The 26594-nt window shown below is 47.0% G+C and overlaps 1 protein-coding gene across 6 annotated transcripts in view; it reads left to right on the top strand.

Moving 5' to 3' along the window:
- Snp (Snipper) overlaps positions 1-26594 on the top strand; it is a 166476-nt gene that overhangs the window by 72104 nt on the left and 67778 nt on the right. For 3 of the 6 annotated variants that reach the window (XM_055075566.2, XM_055075563.2, XM_055075562.2), the window contains exon 6: positions 8373-8796. The exons of 2 other annotated variants lie outside the window; for them this stretch is intronic. In XM_055075566.2, the coding sequence (XP_054931541.1) occupies positions 8373-8711 (339 nt within the window). In that variant the 3' untranslated portion in view covers positions 8712-8796. Of the gene's footprint in view, positions 1-8372; positions 8797-26594 lie in introns of those variants that run through there. One more of the 6 variants, XM_050186185.2, reaches the window with a different exon arrangement.

The raw sequence follows: 26594 nt of genomic DNA on the forward strand, positions 1-26594 counted from the left end.
GAGTTTAGGATACCCTCCCTCCCCCCCCCCCCCCCTGTGATGCCGAAGCCTACTGCCCCCCCCCCCCCTAACTAATTTGGGTATTTATGCTTACGAGGTCTAGCCCTAGGAGTGTTAGCCAGCGCCACTCAGAGCCATGGTGGTAGTTGGATGTGGAACATCCTTTTTTGCCCGATAACATCATGTAACATGTGATCTTAGGAGAGTGGGCACGTGGCAAATAAACCCTTGCATGATACCTAATGACATCAAGGCTGCCAGATTTCGCAATGAATAAATGAGAGAAGAAGGAGAACCAAGGGGCTCGATTTTCATAATCGTGGCCATATAAAGCCATATAAAGCCAACAGACAAAATCGAGCCCCTCGGTCCCCCCTCTTCTCTTGTTTATTCATTGCAAGGATCTTCAATTCGGCAGCCTTCTTTATTACTGTTAGCCCGAGTACAAGCGTTGTTGCGCGTGAATCCTTTTGATTCTGATTTTGAGTGAAGCCTGCTTGGGTTACTGAGTGAAATATATATATTTATGACCTCGGCATGCAAGTGGTGATGTTTCCATCCCTAATAAAGTTGTAATTTATTATAACTTCTTTTTCATGAGTTGTAAGCATTGCTTACTGGAAAGAGAAGCAATACTGAGACACATATTCATCTGCATTTCACACGTTGATGAAAGACTCTGCCGAAGGGGTCACTGAAGTCTGCAGGTTTTCTTTCAGTGTCAAAAAAGCACACAGCAATTCAAAGTGAGGTGAACATACAGCAACCTGTTCATTCTCTAGGTATAGGATATCCATGCCATTAGAAATTATCGTTAGTTGGCTCCCTCCTTCTTTCTTAAAAAAATTTAATAAACCTTGCCCTGTGTATATATTTTAATATATTGTGTCTGTGCATGGTGTCTATAGTGAAAGCTGAAAAAAAAGAAAGTGAAAAAACAAGAATGCGGGAGCTGCCGCTGGGGCATTTAATGCGCCTGTCCTTCTATTGTCAGAATTATCAGAAATAAAGTGAAAGCATGAATTAAAAGCCATGCATGTCCACTATAACAATTATTCAGTAAGCTTTTAGCCACAATAGAATTTTAAGTGAGAAGGTAGAGGCTATTCAGAAGGAACCTTGAATGATGTGGGTGACAGAACTCTGGTATGCATATCATGAGAAGCCAACAAACAAAGACACCAAGGAAAACATAGGGGATATTACTTGTATTCACTAATTGAATTTAAGAAATGATAAATTAATGGCAGTGAAAGTGGATAAAAAAACAACTTGCCGCAGGTGGGGAACGATCCCACGTCTTCACATTACGCATGCGATGCTCTAACCAAACGAGCTACCACGACGTGGTTTCCCCATCTACTCTCTTAGGTATTTATGTGTTGCTACTAGAAGTAGCCTTGGGAGTGTTAGCCAGCACCGTCACTCACAAACCTTGGCGGCGGATTCGGAACATCCTTTCTGGCACAGGCATGATGAGTAAGTGTATGTACATGGTTTAACCCGAGAGCCTTGTAACGCATGCTCAGCCGTACTACTCCATTTTTGTGCACATATATTTGTTTCCTTGCAATAAAATTTTTCAGTTGTGAGTAAGCGATTCGTCCTTTCCACTCTCTTCGTTTCTCGTGTTTGTGCGCTTGTGCAGTTTCAAGATGTGAGTACTTGATCTTCCTGGGTGAAGGCAGCCGGTCAATAAACCTGCACATGCTACCTGAAGGCATCAATGTTGCCGGATTCGAGACCCTCGTTATGTTAGAACTAAAAACAGGGGGGTTAACCGTGGGGCTGGGCTTTTATTAATCATGAGAAGCCAACAAGCAATGACACCAAGGAAATCATAGGGGAAGCTACTTGTACTTACTAATTGAACTTAATAAATGATAAATTAATGGCCATTCTGGTAACGACACTTGTGGGGGGGAGGGGGGCTCTGCCCTTCTGCCCCCGGAAAACTTCATAGGGGCTCGGGCTCTGAACATGTGGCCCGGCCTCCCTGTAGTCGGCGCCTGTGACGTAACTTGTTCAACAGGACGCTTGTAGTCCATATATATGTATTTCTTCATGAATGCCGAAGGACTGAAAACACACAGACGGTTGGTAAATTACGCAAACAAAGTGCAGAGCCGGATTGTAATTCATTTACTGGCAAAGGGCATGCAGCTAGCATAAATATCCTAATAAATGTCATGAAATGACCAGTGTAAATTTTTTTTCCTTCTTTTTCATCAGAAAATGTTGTTTTTTGAGGCTTTTGAAACAGCATACAAATATGAGACATTTTTGAGTACAACTCACTCTATCGCTGCAGCTTTATATATGGACATGCGGCTACATTTGAGGGCACAATTACTGTAGCATGTCAATAAAATTTGATGTGGCCTGCCATGGTGCCAGTTATGTTTAAAATTCAAAAGGCATCAAATATTTTATGCCTATGGTATAATTACTGTTGCATAATATTTTAGGGTTCAGCATTTTCTGGCTTTTGTTTTCTCGTAATTCATCATTCTGTCATTTCTTTTTAATTTCTACCTGAGAACTCGTTTTCTTTACAGTGGATAAATATTTATAGGCAAGCCAGAGTGTCTATCAACCGGGAAAACCGGGAATTCTCAGGAATTTTGAGTAGTCTGGAAAAACTCAGCGAGAACTCAGAGAATTTGTGCCTCTATCAGGGAAAATTAGCTGTAATTTTATTGAAAGGGTCGAAAGTCGCGGTAATGCTGGCTCTAGTAACAGACAGGAATCGTAATGAATCGTCTTTGACGCCCTGTCGTCGGCTGGAGGAGTTGCCAGAGTATAGTCAACGGCCGACTTTCCGGATGCCCGATAATTTGGACGGCTTCACGGAACCACCACATACCCCACAGAGCCATTGTATCAGAACGTCTTAAATTTCGGACGCAAAAACTCTTCGCCGTCCGATTTTCTTGACTTTTTGCCGTGACCGTAGCTCCGAAACGGCATTAATCAAAGCCACCACCGCTGCCGTTTTGATTACCTCGCTGCCTCGAACCGGCGCTCTCGCATGCAGACCCGCTGGCAGCCGTAGCGACCACTACGGTAACGCTAGACCTAGCTGCTTCGACGTTCGCTGTTAAGCTTCTTGCGGTTGGGTGCCGTGTTTTTCTTTGAAAGAATTCGCTGGTGTCAGCAACGGCACCGACTCCGCCTTCGTGGTCCTCGCGATTGGCACGGTGCGTTGCATAATGTTGGTTCCCGAAAGTAAGCTTCGCCTTTGTACAGAAATGTTACTTGGTAAAGCATACGTAAACGTATTGCAGTGAAGCATAACAAGCGTGGGAAGGGAGGGGCTATTGCCACGGGACACAGTATGTATTCCTTAATTATACACGTGTGCACCCGGTATCTCTTCTGGTAGTACGAGCACTGATATATCTAATACGCGTACCGACAGGCCTTCAGAGCGTTTTCGAATCTGCCTGTGGCGGTTTGAACCCTTAAGGGCACAAAATGACATGCGTTGATTTTTTCCAATTGGCCGATTTTTCGGACGTTTTCGCGACCCCTAGGGAGTTCGAAAAATCGGACCTGGACTGTGCAACTGACCAAGAAGATGATTCAAATGGTCCGTGGGGCGAACGAGTGGCGGAAGGAGGACAAGAACAGAAAGGACCTACGCATTGCGGAATGAATGGGAAAGGAAGCCTCCTGCCACCATTTTGAAGGAGCTTGAGCTCAAAAAACAGTGTTGGCTGATGCCGAGATGAAGGTGTCCCTCATTCTAACCAAAATAAACTCTTTAAAGCAGTGAAACACAACACTGAGGCGTCATGCATGGGCTGAGAGTATACCTCAACTGTCCTGACATATATGTCAGGACAGTTGAGGTTGACTACGAGCGGTTGAGAGAGAATCTCAATTGTGACAAAGTTCGGGCCTCATACCACTGAGCTTGCTATCAGTTGATAGAAATAGTTCATATCCGAAAATATTTGCTTCTGTATGCATCTCCTTTTTATTCGTATTTGAGTGTCCGATTCCATTTGCAATTTTTTCGAAGATATATTATTTGATGTGCATTTTACTAACCCCTCCCCCTCTATTCTCTTTTTGAATAACATAAAAACTACTCCTTAGTATTCAAATGGGATTAAATCGTCTTTTTAAAAAAAAAATTTCGTATGTTTACTAGAGTGTGACAGTATCGGGCAGTATGGTTTCAGCCTGTCTTGACATAAAACATAGTTCTGCATCACTCAGGGAATGTTGCAAAGGCACTCGGGGAAAACCTGGAAAACTCAGGGAATTCGGAAATGTCAACTTGGTAGACACCTTGCAAGCTTTCATTGACGATTCTTGGTAGAATTTTTTCGGGTTGAGCTTACGGTATTTAGAATATCTGGCTCACTAGATGCTGATACGTGTTGTATGACTGCACATGCTTCTCCTGGACACTTTATAGTTGCACCTAATTCACAGATTAAGAAAGACTTTGGAAAGTAGCTGTAGGAAAGGTACGATGCTATACGGCTGTGTTACTATGCAAGAACTGAACGAGTGCGTTTGATGTTCGAGCTCAAATAAAATGAGACTATTTGTGACATCATGTCGGCACAGAAATGCTATGAAAAGTGCAAATGAAATGGCAATATATAGGTGTAATCCCACATTAGCCTCACTGAACTTGCCCACTTCATCCGCCGTTGTGGCTGCAGCGTGAAGACTGCGAGGACCCTGTGTTCACTCTCATTGCTGCTTCTCATCACCAGCAATAGGCAACATGGTAGCAACTAAGAAAGACATAAGTAAACAATAACTCCATGGGCATGAGCTTCATCTCGCCAGGCCCCTATGAGGCTCCTTGCATCGCAGCATATATTTATGGGCTCGCAGCTGCGTGGCGATCGCTGCCTTAGTGCTCTAAATTCTTGAAAGAATATTTCTGGTCTTTTGGTTTCAACCAAAAACGCTGAACCCTATGTTTAGTCAAGGTTTAAATGCCGTATTTTTTTCCCTTTCTTATCTGTCCCTCATTTTGAATAACAATAATAATAATATCTTTGGACCGGAATAGCCGACACAAGTTTATTTATTTTATTTATTAACATACCTACATTCGCCCTAAGGCATTGTTGTAGGGGGGCATTATACATGAGTAAATGCAAAAAAGTTACAAGCACGACATAAAAAAATGTTTGGCGTGATTACAGCAGTGGACACAGATTACAGTGGAACCAGTAGGTAACAGCGGCACACTCAGTGAAAACAGTTGAACTCATGTTGCACTCATGCGCAAATGCTGTCAGAGCGCAGCATAAAACATTTCAGTAGGGGCGGTGACAAGTGTCGGGAAGGGCTTTCCACTGTTTAATAGTTTGGGGAAAAAATGATGCTTGGAACGCAGATGTACGGCATTAATATTCGCCAATTTTTTTGCTGTTGTCCCTTCGTCTGGATATGTACGTGGGGGGCTGAAGGTACGCATGTCGATTTATTTCCACCTCTTCACACACAATCTGTTTAAAAATTAAACACCTAGAAAAGGTGCGCCGGAGTTTTAGAGTGTCCCACAAGACAGTGTGCTTTAGACCTGTAACGCTAACATCATGACTGTACATGTTAGTAACAAACTGCCCAGCACGATTCTGTATTGCCTCCAACTTGTTCAAAAGAATTTTAGTGTTCGGGTCCCAGACCACTGAAGCATATTCTAGAATTGACTGAACATTAGAAAAGTACAGAAAATGTTTAAAATATTGAGAGGCTTTTTTGAAATTCCTTTTAATGAAATTAAGAACACGTCCGGCTTTTAAGGTGATGTAGTCCACATGTTTATTCCACGACAGTTTTGAAGAAAAGAAAACACCAAAATATTTTGCGTGATCTACATATTTTATTAAAACGTCTAAATTATAGTTGTGGAGAATGTTAGCCCGCTTTCTGCTAAAGTTAATGTAACTACATTTACTGGGATTGAAGTTCATGTTCCATTTACGGCACCAAGCAAGTATTCGGTCAAGGTCACCCTGCAGGGACAGAGCATCAATGTGACTTTCTATGTTCCTATAAACCATGCAATCATCCGCGTATAACTGTATTTTTGATGTAATATTCGAGGTGATGTCATTGATGTATAGGAGAAATAAAAGCGGTCCTAAAACAGACGGTTGCACCTTCTCTTAAAGGGCCCCTCACCAGGCCCCATAGCAAATTTTGGTTATACGCTGGAAGTTGTTAGTGTCCTCTAGAAGTGTTTTGCCGTAAACATTTTTCAAGTCTGCTCATTAATAGCCAGAATAGAAGTATTTCAGGGCCTTGAACCCATGATTTCAGCGGGCAGGCTCCACTGCATAGCTACATTCTCTCTCCACTTGCCCCGTCTAGCCTTCGCAAGCGAAATTTTTTCCCAGCATTCTCCCATGCCGGACCTCAGGGATTGCGTGACACATACGTCACGGGCCCTGTCTTTACGTTTTTTTTTCTTCTCGCCTTTTTTTTTCGGCAATGTGCATTTCCGCTGGCAGCATTGTGCACAAGCTGTTATCGTTTCGGGCAGTGCACGATTTTGCGCGCTGTGCAAAGGGCACATGACTAGCGGTATAATTCAGTGCTACACGAATACTGAGGAAGAACAAGCGGATTGCAGAGCATGATCACGCGCTGGAACACGGTAAAAGGTGGCATAGTTTCGGTACCTGCGCATGTGACCGCACAATCGTGGGAACAAGCAGACGAAGTGGAAGTACATCTCTCTTGCTTCGGTGCGAAGTAAAGCAAAAAACATGCAGACATTCCGTTTGTGTGTTTTATTATTTCTCTAAACTTCAATTTATCTTCAAGTATTCACAGATGCATCTGTACAGAGTGACGGTCAAGGCGCCTCTGCAGCTTTTTTTTTCCCTTTGACACAAGTACGGCGTATCTTTCAAATACCTCATCCAACTTCATCAACAACTGCGGAGCTAGCAGCGATTAATGTTGCACTGCAATACGTGCAAGAGGAGTTAACTACATCGAAGATTGCCATCTTTACGGATTCCCGAGCTGCCCTTGGCAGGTTACAATGCAGTGAGACTGATTGCCCAGTTGTGTGCAGTATTACTGACTCTGCAAGCAAAATTTTTCATCATGTGGGGTGTCTCTCGTTGCTCAATGGGTACCTTTACACATAGGAATCGACGGAAATTATGAGGCTGATCGACTGGCTTAAATTTGCGCTCATAACATCTGTGACTGCCCAGAAATTTTGTGCAAGCTTGATGATGCTCGTCTGCTAATTCGTCACCACCTACTCAAGCAGCATCCAGACCAGCGCGTCGCGAACGGAACATTCCCACCCCGTGTTAGCTGTCGAGGCTTGCCTCGCTGCGCTAGAGCACAACTACTCAAGCTGAGGGTTGGATGTGTAAGCGCGCACGAATGTTTATACAGACAAGGACGTGTGGCCAGACCATAGTGTACGTCTTGTGGCTGCTGCAAGACACTTCAGCACCTTATATTTGAGTGTCTCGCTTTCAGTGCACAGCGCATGTCGCTAGTGAGACACTATCATCTCCTTGGCCTGCGGTGTATGACACTCGACAAATGTTTGTACCCCGGTGGTTGTGTGTCTAAATGTGGTCAGGCTCATCACGGTCTACTTACTTTTCTAGAGTTAACTAACTTAGGTTCGCGCTTGTAGTGTCAAAACTATTCTATTCAACATTTTGTAGTAGCATGACCTTCAGTGACTGGGCCTACTGTGTGTGATCTGTACTGTGTGTTCTACTTTATTCTTTAGATTTGTCCTATTGCTCTTCCTTTCCTTTTTCCTCCCCTCCTTCCTATCTTCCATTCCTGTGTTGCAGTCACCTGCCTTCTGAAGAGCAGGCAGGCGTTGTGCCCCTTCCGGTGGCAGTTGCCAGCCTGCTCCTCACTTTCCCTTTCCTTTTAATTGTACATATGTGTTCAAAACAAATAAATAATAATAATAATAATAATAATAAACTTCAATTTGTCAATTGAAGCAACAGATCATACAAATAACAGATGGTGCCTTGAGCAATTCTCGAAGTTATGTATCATTACGAGCGACGTCACACTGCGGACACGACTACGTAGGCGCTGGGACACGAGTACGTCATCCTCTGGCTTGGAGCACAGCGGCCGCGAGAAGAAGGAAAAACGGTGTTCGGTTTGAAATTTCAGATCTTTCCGTGGCGCGCAGCTATGTAATAGTTTGCAGACACGATCATTATCATGCTATGTATGCTCTGCGCTTGTCAGCTCAAAATGGCCAGTCTTGGTGAGGGGCCCTTTAAGTTTAACGCGTAGAGGGAAATGTTGCTGTAACCTGCGCAAGGTTGCTCAGTGCTTTTCCCCAGTTAGCAGCGTGTCAGTGCCTGATACGCGACCATCTAATGCAGATGACTGCCGCAACCTGGCACAGCTGGTCGGATGGCTGGCGTCCCGTGGCCACCGGTTTGCGTGAGCCGGTGTTCGAGGAGGCAGAGCTGTCGCAGGAAGCCGCGGTTGGGCACGATCTCTCGCCGCGCGCGCACCAGTCGCACAGCCTCACGGGCACTCAGCCGCCGGCGCAGCATGAGGAAGGCAAGCACCAGCGTCGCCGAGCGGCTGATCCCCTGGTGACAGTGAACGAACACGCGGCCCCCAGGCTCGGCCAACGCACGCTCGATGAAGTCGGCTGCCTCGTCGAAGAAGCGGTCGAGCCGGAACACGGACATGTCCAGTGCCTCGATGCCTAGGAAGGCTATGCCAGCTGCCCGGTACAGCGCGGGCCCAGTGTTCACCAGGCAGAGCGAGGCATCACGGCCGCACGCCGCATTCAACACGTGCGTTACGCCCAGGCGCCGCAGCAGACCCACGCACAGCGCCGTTGTGCCGTCACCCAGCAGCACGCCCGGGTACACTTCGTTGTACGGTTCGCGTGGCAGCTCGAGGCGGCCGCGTGGACACAGCAGGCGGCAGAGCTCGTCCTCCTCGTCCGCTCCTGCGCACATTTGTAGTCGGTGCTTTTTGGCACGTGATTCTGTCATCATGGACAGGGCGAGGTTGTAAGTACATGGATGACCCCGCGGGGGAAGGTACGGCTATCCGCGCACGCCATGCAGAGGTTGTGCGTTCCGCAACTTTCAATGTGATTTCCATTTTTTATAAAATTATTGTCTACGATAGATTAGATAATAGTTCAATAATGAAACTTTATCTCCCTTACGTTTTCACTTGTCTCATTGTCTGCTGGCTTTGGCCTTGGGCACGACTGTACCCAACAGACCCTCGGTACCCCTGATTCTTTGCACTGCCTGCTCAGCATTTCGAGAGGTTGCCATCCATCTTGTGGCCATGGATGCGACCTATTATACCCGAAGAAAGCGGTAAACGACTGCAAACAAACGTCAGAACCTGCTCTGTCGCAGTCACCAAGTCGGCCATTAAGTGGAGTAGTTAGTGCTCGTCCTTTGACACCAGCCCTTCTGAAAGCGATGCTGTCACGTGCACAAGATGTACATACCCGCCTTCACTTCGCATTCTGCATTTTTCGCCTCTTCTAAGTGCGGAAAAATAACTGAATAAAATGTAGCGACTTGAAAACTGTTTAATACATTTGTTTTCGAATGGCGATGCACAATTCGACATTTGGGCATAATCAATTATGCATGTAATTATAAAGTTAGTTAAGTAATTTTGACTAATTCGCTAATCAATGATAAAAATTCACCAGCATGCCCAAGACGACTGCTAATAATAACTGTCAATGCGATCATCGTATGTCGTGCCCCCCCCCCCGTTCTTTTAAAACAGCATGGTCCACACTTAGTATAGGGCTCCCAAGCTCAAGTTTGCCGACAGACTCCAGCGCCAGTCCTTCCCTTGGCGGAGAGCAGCGTCACTATGTATCAGGTCAACAGCACCGTGAGGTGCTCGCAATGCCCACAACCTTTGTAAAATATTGCTTCTCGCGTCGGATGAACTGCCACAATAGTGACAAGAACACCTGAGGTCTGCAGCCTCCTGTAAAGTTCTACAGTTTCTTGGATATGAAAAAAGAACACAGGCAGGCATGACTTACCGCTGTCCTTTGATCTAAGTAGTTGGTGAACCAGGTAGTTTGCCGTTCTTTACTTATGATTATTTGTGGCAGCAATGTTACCTTGCCTTGTTGCTCAGGCATGATGACAAGAATAGAGAGTTTTAGAATAGGGGCCCCAATATTTTGGGGCCCCAAAGAGCTTTGCGGGTGTTACCGTTGGGGCACGCAGGAGTGATTAGTTTTAGAATAGGGCTTTGCGTTTGCAGATAGCGTCTTGCGCTGATAGCGCCACTACGGCGTGTAAGAAAAACGATTAAAAATAATTAAATAAAATATACCATCTTATGATATAAATAGTAATTTTGACTTGCGTGTATTCGCATTTAATTACAATTTAGAGGTTATTCTTCAAGCAGCAAACAATTAGTTGTGCTTAGTTTGGAGCAACAAAACCAACATTACGTGCCTTCACCAGCCAAGCTTAGCCGTGTTAGGCCTACGAGCCATAAAATCCACATTCGAATTCGGAATCAGCGGCGTCTAATGAATCAATCTTCATAACACACGCTAGTTGAGAGAAAGCGATAACTGCAGTCACTTCTCCTAGCTTGCGAACTTCACGCATTACCGCGAATCGAACCCAGTTTGGTGCTAGGTTAGAGCCGTCGCTTCGATGGGTGCCGCCATGTTTGTTGACGCAAAGCTTTTGGGAACGCTATTTGAGCTCCCGCTAAATCGACGAAATAGCGTTCCCAACGCAAGACCCAAACGCAGTTTGCGTCTCGCGCATGCGCAGTGGCTTCGACGCTATTTCTTTGGGGCCCCAAAACGTTTGGGGCCCCTATTCTAAACCTCTCTAATATCGTAGTAGCTCTACTTCAACAAACTTTGAGGGGTGCATTGAGTGTCGGCTGATTTACGTGTGCGACGCACATTGTGCTTTCTCGTGCTTATTTGACTTCACGCGCTTGGTCAGGAACATTTCTGTATTAGCAAATTACAAGCAGTCGCTTTATCACAGGCGTACGATTAGGTAGCCCATTTCTGAAAACAATGCAGACTTTACTCCACGGCATCCTTACTTCGCGAGTTGTGTTGCGAGAGGAGTGCAACATGGCTGTTCGAATCGCTTTGGTTTTCAGTCGTTCTTTACTACCGGTGCAACATGGGCACTTTCAATCGTGATCAAGCCCAATACGGTTTAAATTTTTTTGTTGCGGTAAAGAATGGTGGCTGTTGCATAGTCCAACCATCCGGATCAACTTGATTGAGCTCACCTAGCATAACGGTGGAGACGACAGCCTACGATACTGAATCTGGATCGTGAAAAACCGGAGTTGAAAGTGCCCGTGCCGAGTCCAACCCAATCTGGATAGGACTCGACAGCGCTCCACAGTGCCTGAGTGACAGACGTATAAATTCATCATAGGTTAAGACACCTCAGGAACGTAACAGTCATGTCACGCAACGCGATGATAAAATTGCCTCTTGGTGCTTGTGAGGTAGCTTTCCACACCTGCTTTTTGACACTTTTTTTTTGGTCTCTTTGGCAAAGTCTTTGCCTCTTTCTTTGTTTTAGTTTTTAACATGCAGTGATATTGCATCACATCACGTCACTCACTGCATGTGCTGGAAGCTGCCGCCAAGGCTACGAGCCTCGGTGTCCCCTTTATTAATGAATGCCACTTACATGCAAGAGCCCCCTCAACTGACTGCACGGCAAGGATAAAAATTTTGCATTCGAAAGCAGTAAATAGATTGGCATGCAAAAGCGAACAAACGCGACTCACTTTATGCTGCCGACAACAGCAGTGGTGCACTCAGAAATAAGGATTTTACGGGTGGGTGTCAACATTTCGTTTTTTCGAGGCTGTTGTGGCACTGAACGGCAGGCTTAAGCGGATGCGGGAATCTCTCAGCCCGTACACGCCTACGTGACCGCGCTGCCTGGCGGTGCTGCTTAGCTGGCTCAGCAGCGTCTGTAGCGTCTCCTAGCCAGGCTGCAGGGACTACTATACTGTGTGTCCATAGTTGAACCAAACTTTAAAAACAGAATGGTGCACATTAGGCGGACGAGAGCAAGCAGTCCACTTGAGTTATTCATACAATTTTTTTAAGTGTAATTAGATGATTAAATAAGCTTAATTATGCAAAATTAAAAATATTTGTTTCGGGCATCAGTCATATTTGAAAAGTTGTGGAGCGGGCTCAGAAGCCCTTCTGTACAGTTATTTTTTGTCTGGTTCTTTCTTCCACGTTCCGAGAAAATTCGGTAAGTATGAAAAAAAGATGTCGCTGCTCCTGGTTCGAATTGGACATGCAGTGCCACTGCGGGGAGTGCTGGCGAAAACATTTGTGTTCCCTGTGTGCCGCCACGTAGGGCTGAAAATAGCCAATAGTGACGCAAACCTGTGTGAAGAAAAAGAAATAAAGGGGGGCAGTTTCGCTCAAAGCATTGACTGCGATAGAAAGGTCTAGTATTGCGCATGTGTCACGGTCTCAGGGTGGTAAACAGGATGCAAGGAACATTTGAGTCAGGAAAAGCCTTTATGGGGCATGAGCGTAAAAATACATATATCCAGAAAGCACACGTTGTCAACCCAATGGCAGAACCCTAACATACGACAAACTATATACAAAGCTAGTTAATTGAAAATATTGTCTTAAGTCCTCGCACACGACGTATTATGAAGTTGAAAATATTTACATAAAGTCTATCGACGTGGCCACGTCACTTCGTTGTTGCTGCTTCCGCCGACACATCATTGGGCCCGCCGATACTTCGTAGACTCGACATCGCTGTGTCCGACGTTCGGTCCACGATTGGCTTGGTCAGGGGGTGAGGAGGGTGGAGAGACCTAGGTGCCTGGATCGCCCAGTCGACTCCGCAAGCTGCGGATCATAGCCGCAGGGAATCTGGGAAGCGGCGCCATCAGCCCGTAGCTGCGGCTTCCGGTGGGAGGTCCTCTCAGCTCGCGCGTTGTGGCTGTGGCAGCTGAAGAACTGCTTCCACTGGGTTGCCGCCGTCTCCGCCATCCACCCGTCCTGTTCGGCCTCCAGCCCTTTCTCCTTGCCTTCATCCCGAAGCGTAGCTGGGCCGCTCCCTTCAACTACGTGTCCCTTCTCCCATTGGCCATGTAGCTGCGTGTGCACTTTTGCGCTTCTTCTGCTTTCATATTGTATTCTTTTTATTCGTACGCTCTTATTTCCTATCTTCTTTTTTCTTTATTTCAGCCACCGACTCCTCATGTCTTCTTGTTTTCAACCTCGGTTTCTCACTCTCTCTCTCTCTCTCGTTCTTTAAAAAGCTGTGTATACGAAATGCACGGTGTATGAGGCATGGCGGTAACAGGCCTTACACACGTTAGCGCCGGGGACAATAAGGGTAGTATGCACGAGTTGTCAACACGAGGTGGTGTCCTGATGGCAGAGAAACAAGGAGACCGACAATACGAGCGCTGCCTAGACAAAGAGTATACGTTTGGAATTACGTGGCATCTTACAATTAATTAATACGGACTCTAGAGAATCAACGCTTGGTTGAAAGAAGGATGGGACCCTATATTCCTGTACGAGGCACAATGGGAATCAGTTCTTTGTACGGGCCTCTTGACCGGAAATAGCATCTCCTCCCCTCCCCACTTATGTTTGCTAGATTTGACATTGGTTTGGTTCCCAGTTCTCCCAAAGCAACAAGCTAAATTCTGCTTTGTTCGTAAAACATATTGACAAAGCTCCAGATCACTTGCATGCGTAATTTATTGCCAGTGTTATAATTTGTTCCCTCAATTTGAACTTAGCCTGCACATTACCTGTAATGGGCCCCTTATTTTTGCCAAATATGCCCAATGTGCCTTGGTTAGTTCACCGAAGACCTTGGAGACACCAACTACGCATGTCCTATTTCGCATGAAAATAAAAATGGGGCAGGGCGGGAAACGAGGGCTCAGTAATTATTTGCAATGGTTATAACTGAACCAGGAATGTGAAAATTTCTCAGACATTGCACTTACCATGACCACCTCTCCCATTTCCACAATATATAGATGTGTTGTAACCTACGACTATGTAGGTGAAATGGGAAGCAGCTGATGACCACCTCTCCCATTTCCACAAAATATAGATGTGTTGTAACCTACGACTATGTAGGTGAAATGGGAAGCAGCTGATGGCAGCAGTGTGAGACGTTCTAAAACTTGGCTAAGACATTTTTTTTAACAAAATTAGGCTCTGTTTGATCCAACTCGTTTACCTTCACTCAGAGGTTTTTCATAATGTTCCCTCCAGTTTTACTAAAGTTTATTTCGGTGGCATGTGTACTTCGGCCAGGGCAATGGCCTAATTTTGCCCCGTTTGGTAGACACACTCATAACTCTGCAGAGCGCTTGTATGCGCAATTTATTGCCACAGCCACAATTACCTACCCACTTTGAACTTTCCTTTCACATCACCCATTACTTTGACTTTACTGTCAGGAAACATAAACAAGCTGCCTCGTTTAGTTCACTGAGGACACCAGGCAAATCTAATATACGTATCAGCCCTAAAGAAAACGATGGTTCATGATTATAAGTAACTTTTTATATATAAGCCAGAAACATTAAAGCGGCATGACAAATTGCAATTAAGCTGCATCCATTCCAACTAAGTATAAAGTTTGTAAAGTACAGAGCTCTCTTAAAAATTTTGGATACCTAGCTGATAAGGGCAGCTTGACACTTTTGAACGCTTGCTTAAGATCTTCAAAAATTTTTTTAATCGTTTGCAAGAACTATATTTGATCAATGCGCATTTAACATCGCACACAAACTCGGTGTAGTGCTCCCTCTATGTTCGCAGAATTTGACCTTGGTTGAAATTGTAATTATGCCGGGGCAGCAGTATGATCGAGTTTTACACTGGTCGTAAAACACACCGATAACGTGTTAAACCACTTGCATATGTAAATAGGCATACTTAACCTACCTATTTGGAATGTTCCTACACATTACACATACCGTACCCCTAATTTTCCCCAAATATGAACAAGGTGCCTTGTTTAGTTCACAGAGGAAGGAAACTGCGAGCCTTGTATATGACGAACAAAAATAGGGAAAAAGCTAGGGTTCAGTTATTATTTACGTTACAGTTAAACCAAGGACGTGATAGTTTCGCAATGCATCACAATAAAAAGTCTCCTTATTGCACGGAGCTTGAAGCTCGTATTTCGTGCAGTTGCTTTAGGAGTATGGGAAGCATATTGAATAACTACAGTATGACACCTTGAAACACTTGTATACGTAACTTTTTACAAAGGCTGCAATAGACCCACATAGATTAAACATTTATCACTTGTCACTCAGGACATGGTTCCTACTTCAACGAAATATAAACATCATGCCTGGCATAGTTTATTGAGGAAACCGGGAAAAGCAGCTAAATGCCTTGTGTCATTTATAAGGGTTGGGGAAAAGTAGGTATATAGAAAATATTTTCAAAGCGCATAAGTAACCTACACTGCTCAAACTTTCAATATATGCCACCTAGAAAACGGCCTCCATTTCCTCAAAATATATATACATTTTCTTTTGTTTCTGCGAGGGAATGTGTGCTAGTGTAACTCTTATGTTGAAACAGCCTGAAAATAAAATGGACAGACAATGTCGGAAGTGACACATGCCAATAGAAAAAATTTAAAGCAGTGTAGCAGCTGTATTGTAATGGTTGTCCACATTGCACAGTGTTGTTTTCTTCTGAACATTTAAAGCAAAAAACAAAAACATGACAGAAGAAAGCAGAAAGACTGCACAGGACAACCACTGCGAAAATGGCTGGTCACCAACCCGCCCAACTGCCGACATTCCTGAGGGTCGTTCTCACCAACATATATAGGGTAAGTGGTGATTACACAATAAAATTCGACAGCCTCTCGACACACACACGTGCACGCATGCACGCTTTTACGAACTGCCTTCCCAGCCAGCCGCAGCTGTAAGGGTGGCGAGCTTCCCAGAAGCAACCATGGAAGCCTTCCCCACCTGCCGCGGCGACTCGTTTTGTAGGGACGACGGTGTGCCCCACAACACCCCCTCGGCGCCGCTATGACTAAGCGTGGTCGGTGGACCAAGTATTGTTAGTGAAATCGCCAACGCCTTCACAATTTGACTGAAGCAAGGGGAATTCCTGGAAGGAGATGCTTTGCGGTGCCTTCTCGCAGGCCTTTGAAGACGCCGGACAGTGGACGGCCACGGCGGCCATTGTCTGCGGAGTCAACATTGGGATGAAGAGGCGCCTGCTCGGGGCAAGACACGTGTCTGCGAGAACCCGTTCACCTCGGCGTGGTCAGTGAAACCTGCGCGGAAGTGTGTGTTACCGCTCCTCCTCAAAGACGGCTCGGCTACAATAACTTTGAACGCTCCGAATTGGTAGCAGGTTGAACGGCCGTTTTTCCCTCATCTAGGGATCTAGGGAGGACATAGTGTTTATAAGTAGCTGTTGTGCGGCTGCTCAGTGTGCATTCCTCTTTCAGTCATGTTAGACTCATGAACTGTAACGTTCTCATGTAGATACTGTAAATAAATCCCACATTCTTCGTTCTCGATGAAAACAAGTCTCTCCCTTCAACAACGTCCTCAGCGTTGATAAGTTGGACGACAGCATGGGCCAGCTACCATCTATTTCATGCCCGACTCCAAAAATTACAACTGGCTGACAGCAGTGAGACTGATTTTGCGACGTGGTGCTGTGTTTGCGGTGAGTGCTTGGTTCTTGCTTTGACTCTCTAGGCTTCATTTTGTGGTTGTTCTGTTTAGAACAGTAGGGAAGCTAGATTGTTGATTGTTAGCTAGGTTGTGTTTTCCCGGGTAGGTTAGCGAGCAGGATGAAGGCAGTAAAGCAGGAATCATGGAGTTAAGGGCACTGCTCAGAGACGAATTGTTGATTGTTGGTGAGGAACCGGGCCGAGAGGTACGCAAGGAAATGCTCAAATCGGAATTTTGCAGCCGATTTCCGAACAGGCCAGTGATGAGGACATTGAAATGGGGTTGGAACTTCTTAAAAAGAGAGAAAAACGGGACAGAGAGAGAAGGAAAACGGGACAGAGAGAAATGCGAGGAAGATCGCGAGTTAAGAAAAATTTAACTTAAACTTGAAAGCAAACATTTGGAGTTTTCTCAAGGAAGTGAAGGGGCTCTGGGATGATCAAGTGAGGCAGAATCATACCGCATGGACAGGCTGTTAAAGCCATTTGAGGTCGGGAACGACATAGGCTTGTTCCTAGGAAATTTTAAAAAGACTTGCGAGAAGATGAACTTCGGTCTGAGTAGATGGCCACAGCGGTTGCTGTCTATGTTACCGTGTGAGGCTGCGGATGTAATAGCCAGACTCGGTGCGCAGGATGCATATGATTATGCAAAGGTTAAGGCTAGTCGTTTGAAAAAGTACCGCCTTTCAGCCAAAGCTTTTCGGCAGAGGTTTAGAAGCACAGGCAAGAAGGATAGCGAGGGATATCCGGAGTTTGCATATAGCTTAAAGGTCACCCTAGTCAAATGGTTGAAAAGCACGGAAGCGTACGAGAGCAGAGACATGATTGTTGAATGCATGTGTCTAGAGCAGTTTTACAAAAGCATGCCTCAATCTTTGAAGCTGTGGGTGCAATACAGAGGAAATGTAAACACTGTGGAAAGGGCGGCTGAATTAGCCGAAGAGTACGCAACACGTAGAAAGCAGAACACCGAGGATGGAAATTTGGACGGTCGAAATGAACCGCGGAAACCATTTCCGTTCAAAAAGAGGTTCACAGACGAGACGACCGGAGCCTGTAGGTGTGGAGGAAAAGCCCCCAGAAAAGAGCGAGGAGAAGTCAAACGGGGAAACCGTACAAAAAGAGCAGAAAAGAAAATTCGATTTTTTTAGACCAATCCGCTGCTACGAGTGCCACAAGCTTGGACATATAGCTGTAAACTATGGGAAACCTAGCATAGTTTCCTCTTACGTGGAGGAAAAAAACGAGAATATGCAACTTTTAAGCCCATATCTTCACGACCTGCAAGTTGATGGCAAACCATGCAGTGTGCTGCGAGACAGTGCCGTCCCGACGGACATTGTCCATCCGCCTTACAGGACGGTAGATGACTTCACTGGAGAAGTAGCATGGATTAAACAGGTTGTAGAAAAACGCAGCGTGTGTCTGCCCATGACCAAAGTTAGAATCAGTGGACCGTCCGGGGAGCTATATAGTGATCGAAGCTGCAGTTTCCAAATTCTTGTCGCTGCAGTACCCTTACATTTTTTCAAATCGGTCGGATCAGTTACTGCGTGACAAAGGGCTCAAACTGGGAGAGGGGTAGTACAGGAGTTGACGCAAGGCCAAGCTCATAAAATCATGTCGCTTTCAGCTGAAAAGGCAAAAGCTGCTCCAGCAGAAGTAGCAAAAAAAGGTAACTTCAGCAACCGAATCCGAGCTAGGCTCGAGGGACAAAAAAAAAAACGGTTGAGGAAAGCCTTCCAGCTGACCAGCTCATTGAGAGGGGATCACTAGGGTGTCAAAGTTCACGCCTGCAGGAAGAGCCGGCTGACGCACTCGCAAGTGAGGCAGAGTCGTTACTATCACCGGCCTCAAAGAACTTTGATCGGCTCTTACGTGTGGACAGAGAGTCACTGGCAGCCGAGCAAAAGAATGATGACAGCTTAGCTAAATTGCATCACAGAGCTAAAGAAGGCATTGCTAGGCACAATCTGACGATACAAGAGAGAGGAGGATTGTTGTATCGGCACTACAGAGACCGAAAGGGTAGGATTCTAGATCAGTTAGTTGTACCTACTAAGTACAGGGAGGACCTTTTGAGTCTCTGTCATGGAAATGGGTGGTCTGTCCACCTAGACATAAACAAATCAAAGGAAAGATTGCTTATGGAATACTACTGGCCTGGCTGTTTCAAAGACGTAGAAAACTTTGTAAGTTCATGCGACGCCTGCCAGCACTCGGGTAAACCAGGAGAAACCTGGAAAGCTCCACTAAAGGTAGTGCCCTTAGTAACAGAACCTTTCAGACGACTTGTGATAGACATGCTAGGGCCTCTACCAAAGACAGTCAGGTTACAGGTACTTGTTTACCATGCTTTGTCCGGCCACAAAGTTTGCAGAAGCGATCCCTCTGAAATAGCTCAGCTCCACCGAAGTAGTTAGCTCCACCGAAGTAGTAGAGGCGCTTTTGACAGTATTCGCATGAGTTGGGTTTTGAGCCGAAATTCGGGCGGATCAAGGGTCAGTATTTACCAGCGCACTGACTTCCACATTCTTACAAAAGTGCGGGGTAAAGTTGATACACAGTTCCGCCTATCACCCTCAGTCAAATAGTGTAGAGAGGTGGCATTAGTGCTTAAGCGAGTTTTGCGGGCACTCTGTTACAAGCACAAGGAGGACTGGGCAATTGCCTTTCGGCCACTTTGTTTGCTTTGCGAACGGTTCCTCATGAGGCTACAGGGTTCTCGCCAGCAGAACTAGCGTATGGCAGGACACTCCGTTCTCCACTGAGAATGTTAAGAGAGATGTGGGAGGAAAGAGGAGAGAGTCCAACAGTGGTTGAATACGTGCTAAATCTGCTGGAACGGCTAAGCGCAACCCACGAACTAGTCGAAAAGAACAAGGGAGTAGCTCAAAAGAACGCCAAATTCTATTATGACAAGAATGCGAGGCTTCGTACGTTTAACCCTGGAGACCAGGTAACGATCCTCAAACCTTCGAGAAAGAACAAGCTTGAAGTTCACGGGGACCGACCCGCTAAAGTGTTGCACAAACATTCAGATACTAACTATGCTCTGAAAATGCCCGGTCACAGGAAGGAGGTGAGGATATACCACTGCAATTTGATGAAGCCGTATGTAGAGCAGAGCGGAGTCGTTAACTGTACCATCAAAGAGCAGGATGACACTAGTACCAAGTTTAATGATAATGAGTATAAGGTGACTCCTCTGAAATCAGCCTAAAAGAAGTAGTAAAAAATTCGTTAAGCTTGCACGCTCTTAGACCCGAGCAGCTAGGTGAGCTAAAGGGGATGTTAGAGGAATATCTCGACAGATTCAGCGATCGGCCAGGTAGAACCGAACTAATAACATATGAAATAGAGCTGACATCAACCGAACCCATAAGATCAAAGCCTTACAGGGTGTCTCCACGACAGAGAGAAATTATGGAGGCAGAGATACAGCGCATGCTAGAGTTGGGAGTTATTGAACCTGCTGAGAGTGACTACATGTCACCGCTAATACTTGTAGAAACCCCTAATAAGGACCCTCGCCCGTGTGTGGACTACAGGAAGTTAAATGCCATCACTAGGGATCAGCTGTACCCGATACGAAACATTGAGGAACGAATCGAAAAAGTTAGCGCTGGTAAATACATTTCAACTATAGATCTCGTGCGAGGATACTGCTAAGTTCCCCTTTCAGAAAGTACCAGCCACTATGTTGCATTTCTCTCACCTGTAGGCACTTTTCACCCTCTCGCCCTCAGCTTCGGGCTGAAGAACGTGCTGTTTAGCTTCTCTAAGTTAAAGGATATTGTCCTAAAGGACTTGCAGGAGTTCGCCTTGCCATATCTTGATGATATAGGAATTCTTTTGGACAGCTGGGAACAGCACGTATCGCACCTCAAACAGGTGTTCTCACGGTTGAAAGAAGCCGGCTTAATGATCAAAGCGGAAAAGTGTAGATTTGGTTGTTCGCAGGTTACTTATCTGGGCCATGTTGTCGGTCAGGGCACGAGACGGCCCGCCGAGCTGAAAATAGCTACGATTGTAGAATTTCCTCAGCTGGGCACGAAAACAGACATTCATTCATATTGGGACTTGTGGGCTACTATCGACGGTACATTCTGAATTACTCGCAAATGCCAAGTCCTTTAACGGACGCCCTCCGAAAGGGAGCACCGTGCAGCGTACACTGGGATAAGGACAAAGAGAACGCTTTCCAAAGTTTGAAAACGCTATTGGTTTCTCGTCCTGTGCTTCGCGCGCCAGACTACACAAAGGAATTCATAGTTCAATGCGACGCAAGCGACAGAGGTATGGGCGTGGTACTTAGTCAGGTCGGCGACGATAACGAGGAGCATTCTATCCTCTATGCCAGCCGTAAACAAACTATAAGAGAGGAAGCCTACAGCGCTTCAGAGAAGGAATGCGCTTGTTTAGTTTGGGCCGCCCAGAAGTTGTCGTGTTACTTGTACGGAGCGATGTTCATCTTCGAGACCGACCACTGTCCTCTGACGTGGTTCAATCAAATGTAACACAAAAATGGCCGCTTCCTCCGATGAAGCCTCACTCTCCAAGAGTACAACTTCTCCGTTAGATATAAGAAGGGAAAGTTGCAGAGAAGTGCGGATGGTCTGAGCAGGCTAATTTGAATTCTGCGTTTAAGGGTCCTGCCTAAATTTTGGAGTTGTTGTTGTTAATTTTGTTAAGCCAAGAAGATCCCCTCTCATTTAGCAGGACTCCATCCATGATTGCTTAATTTGTCAGCACGAAATTGCTTCAAAAATTGGCGTAGCGAAATGCAGCATTTTTTGTTTCTGCACTTATGTTTTCTTTGAAGCCTAGCGGGTCTAAAGTGAGATCCAAGATATGTCATCTCGGCGCAGAGCCGTGTTGTGGGGTTCGCTTTGCAGTCAATTGCCTGTCCTTGTTGGATGTTTGGGCGGTGTCTTCATTTCACAGCTGGTCGCTGCAAGCCAAACTATACCCCCTTGCCACTAGCCATTATCTTCCTGCCGAGCGGTTATTGGCACTGGCCAGTCGAGATTTTCCGGGCCATGGAGGAGCTCTTACGAACGGCCTGCAAGGGTACCGACCTACAATATTTTCCCAGCCAGCTGCAGCTGTGGAGGTGGCGAGCTTCCGAAAAGCGACCAAGGAACCCTTCCCCACCTGCGGCGGCGACTCGTATTGTAGGGGTGACGAAGTGCCGCATCAACACCCCCTTGGCGCCGCTATGACTAAACGTGGTCAGCGGACCAAGTATTGTTAGTGGATTCGCCGTCGCCGTCACGGCTTGTTAGAAGCGGCCGAAATCCTGGGAGATGATGTCTTGCAGCCATCTCACAGGGCTTAGACATCATAGACAGACATGGCGGCCATTGTCTGCATAGTCAACACTGGGATGAAGAGGCGCCTGCTCGGGGCAGGACCCGTGTCTGCGAGAACCCTCTCTTCTCGGATCGGTCAGTGAAACCTGTGCGGAAGTGAGTGCGTAAACCCTCCCCCTCAAAGGTGGGTCGGCTACGATGACTTTGGACGCTCCGTTTGGTCGAAGGGCTGTTTTCCCTCACCTAGAGATATAGGGATGACAGAGTTTATTTATGGAGCCGTTGGCGGCTCCTCAGGGTGCATTCCTCTTTCAGTCATGTTAGACTGATGAACTGTAACGTTCTCGTGTAACATTCTCGTATAAATTAATCCCATATTCCTCGTTCTCGATGAGAAGCAGTCCTTCCCTTCAACAACTTCCTCAACGTGGATAAGTTGGACGACAGCATGGGCCAGCTACCATCTGTTTCATGCCCGACCCCAAACATTACAACACACACACACACACACACACACACACACACACACACACACACACACACACACACACACACACACACACACACACACACACACACACACACACACACACACACACACACACACACACACACACACACACACACACACACACACACACACACACACACACACACACACACACACACACACACACACACACACACACACACACACACACACACACACACACACACACACACACACACACACACACACACACACACACACACACACACACACACACACACACACACACACACACACACACACACACACACACACACACACACACACACACACACACACACACACACACACACACACACACACACACACACACACACACACACACACACACACACACACACACACACACACACACACACACACACACACACACACACACACACACACACACACACACACACACACACACACACACACACACACACACACACACACACACACACACACACACACACACACACACACACACACACACACACACACACACACACACACACACACACACACACACACACACACACACACACACACACACACACACACACACACACACACACACACACACACACACACACACACACACACACACACACACACACACACACACACACACACACACACACACACACACACACACACACACACACACACACACACACACACACACACACACACACACACACACACACACACACACACACACACACACACACACACACACATTTCTGGAAATCAATCAATGAACCAAGGACGCGATCGGGGATCGTTCGGAGGGTGCATTAACTTTGGCCGCGCGCAATTGGCCTAGGCCACGCCAACTACTTCAGCTGTGAGCGTACAATTGATTGCGCCGCATGCAATTAGCTTTGGCTACGGCGACCTCGTCAGCGACGCGAAGTCGGCGCGGCTTAGGCCAATCGCGAGCGGTGCAACTGCGGTGAAAGCACTGCAGCAGTGTAGCCTGCTTCTTATTGGCAGCCGCGTGCTTAAACACGGAGTACTCAACATAGTCTAAACGATCCACAAGCGGTAGACTAGTCGGTGCCCTCTATTGCACCACAGTAGCTGCGTAGAAGGGCCAAAGCAGCTACAGCCTCAAATGAAGTCGGGAGCGGGGCAACATCAGCACTTGCGGGATCAACCTCGGCAGCGCCTTTGTTTGGCTGCTACTTCTGGCACGATCTCCACGTCTGTTCAATCGAAGCATTTCGAAACACTGTCAGTAACAAAGTATTAAGTGGCGTCTGCCAAGGCGTCTATGAGAGAGCCCAGTGAGCATGGGCTGTCGCGCGTCTTTGTGGGTGCAAACCACCAGTCCTCGCGAGGTACAGCAGGCGCAGAGCGTGGCACTGAGGAGGAGTCGGTGCAAAGAATGCAATACATCGCTGACATTGAACGGTTGAACTAGCCAAGCCGCCACGTGCATACGCCACTATGTTCAAATGGCATCCTCGCCGCAATAGATGTGCGCAGCTATAGTGCGCAGCTATAGTACGCAGTAGTCTGGAATGCCCATCGCGCCACTGCTATCTTCGAGGGTGTTGTGGTAAAGGTCACCGCCTGTCAACAGAGCGTACGTGGTCTGCGGTGCCGGAGTTCGATATATCCATTTTACGTCCGACCCCGTTCGAAATAAAAAAATTTAAATGCATGCGATTTCCCAGGTGATATGAGAAAGTGTTGAATATACGCAATAATTTGATATATCCGTGTTCGATATATCGAGGTTTGACTGTGTGTGTGTGTGTGTGTGTATTGTGGCCATTTATAAGCTATTCTTTGTCATCTGTACATGATCATCATCATGTGGGGTTCATATGGGGTTCTTCTTCATCATCGCTTGTGGGGCTGGCTCTCGAGTGTGATCCGTGCTGTGGGCGTGATCGGTTCACCGCATCTTTGACTCGGAATAAACGTAGTGACAACTGCTACGTCACAAGTGGTGGAGTGTGCTTTTCGGTCCTCCGTCCTCTGACTCCCCGCTCAACCTCCTGGAGCTTCGATCGGGTCGCCGATTGTGCCAGCTGTCCGCTAGCATGTCGCAGGACGAGCCAACAGGCACTTCTACTTCCACCATCTCGGCCTCGGCTACCCCAGCCTCCCTGTATTGGGTTGTCAGTGGACACCAGCGTGATCCCCATCTGTTTGCTGGACTTCGCGGGGAAGACGTCGAGGAATGGCTAGACGACTACGACCGAGTGAGTTCGGCTAACCGTTGGGACGATGCGTCCAAGCTACGTCATGTCGCCTTTTATCTGACAGGAGTAGCGAAGACTTGGTTTTTCAACCATGAGGTTGATTTCACGAACTGGGGCGCTTTCAAACAGCAGCTACGCCAAATCTTCGGCACACCGGCTGTTCGTTCTGCCCTCGCAAAAAAGAAGCTCGACACTCGCAAGCAACAACCCGGTGAATCTTATACGTCGTACATCGAGGATGTGCATGCTCTTTGTCGACGCGTGAACACGGCCATGACCGAATCAGACAGGGTTCGCCACATCCTCAAAGGCATCGGAGCTATTGCTTTCAATGCTTTAGCCATCCAGAACCCCGTTACCGTCGCTGATATCGTCGCTACTTGCCAGCGCCTTGACGAACTCGAATCAGTACGGTTGCAGCCAGACACCACTGCAAACACTACCGCCGCCGACCCTACATTACGAGCAATGATACGCGCAATAATTCGAGAAGAGCTCCAGTATCTTGGCTTAGCCGCAGGGCCCACGCCTTCTCATGCCTCCGATACCAATCTGCGAGACGTTATCAAGGAGGAATTGGCGTCCATGGCTGGTGCAGCGTACACGAACCCTCTAAGCCCTAGGGCCCCATCCACGTACGCACAAGCAGCCGCAGCTACTCCAGTCATCATTCCACCGATGCCTCCAAAACCAACACCGGCCCCCATCGCGTCCATGACTACCAGCGCACCTACCCAAACCAGCTATCCGCAGTGGCGTCCTCCTCGTCCCATCTGCTACTACTGCGGCTATCGTGGCCACATAGCACGTTTTTGCCGCAAGCGCCAGCAAGACGAGCGTCGCAGATGTGACGTATACGAACGGGATGACTTTTCGCCCGGAGCTACTTTCCAACGTCTAGGGAGCTTCCATGACCAACGCGGTCCTTATGGTCCACCGCGCGGACGCTCTCCATCGCCTACTGTAGCATCCGAGATGGCTCAGACGTACCGTCCTGCGAGACGCCGCTCGCCGTCACCCTTTCGCCGCTCTACGTCCCCACTGAGACCTGCTTCTCAATTCGCCGAGCGTCATCCGGAAAACTAAATTATGCAGCTTTTGAAGGAAAAGCTGCATTGAACGACAGGACAGAAATTTCTCCACCGCGTCCGTGCAATGTGATATTGGTTGTAATAGAAGGTGTACAAGTAGAAGCTTTAATAGACACTGGTGCTAGTGTTTCAGTCATTCACTGTGAATTGTGTTCGCGACTTCGGAAAGTTACGACCCCCTATGATGGACCTACGCTACTCGCTGCTCAAGGGGCTGCCATTGTCATCATCATCATCATCATCAGCCTGGTTACGCCCACTGCAGGGCAAAGGCCTCTCCCATACTTCTCCAACAACCCCGGTCATGTACTAATTGCGGCCATGCCGTCCCTGCAAACTTCTTAATCTCATCCGCCCACCTGCCATGAGTACAGTTCGTATTTCCATCGATGGACTTCTGCATTACGTACAATTTGCAGTGCTAAGTTCGTGTGCCCAGCAGCTCATATTGGGATGGGATTTTCTTTCTACGGCCTCCGCCTCCATCTGCTGTGGGCAACGCGTTCTCCACATGACCGACACGACCTATTCACTTCATGCAGATGACGCACCACTTCACTTTCTTGCTGCAGAAGATACCGCGCTATCTCCTCGCCATCAAAGCATTGTGACTATCACGTCTGATGTGATTGACTGCGGCGACGTGCTCGTATTACCATCTGCACGCTGGCTCACAAGAGGGATTGCCTTTGCATCAGGGC

The sequence above is a fragment of the Dermacentor andersoni genome, chromosome 11 (genome assembly GCF_023375885.2).
Source record: "Dermacentor andersoni chromosome 11, qqDerAnde1_hic_scaffold, whole genome shotgun sequence".
Lineage (NCBI taxonomy): Eukaryota > Metazoa > Arthropoda > Arachnida > Ixodida > Ixodidae > Dermacentor > Dermacentor andersoni.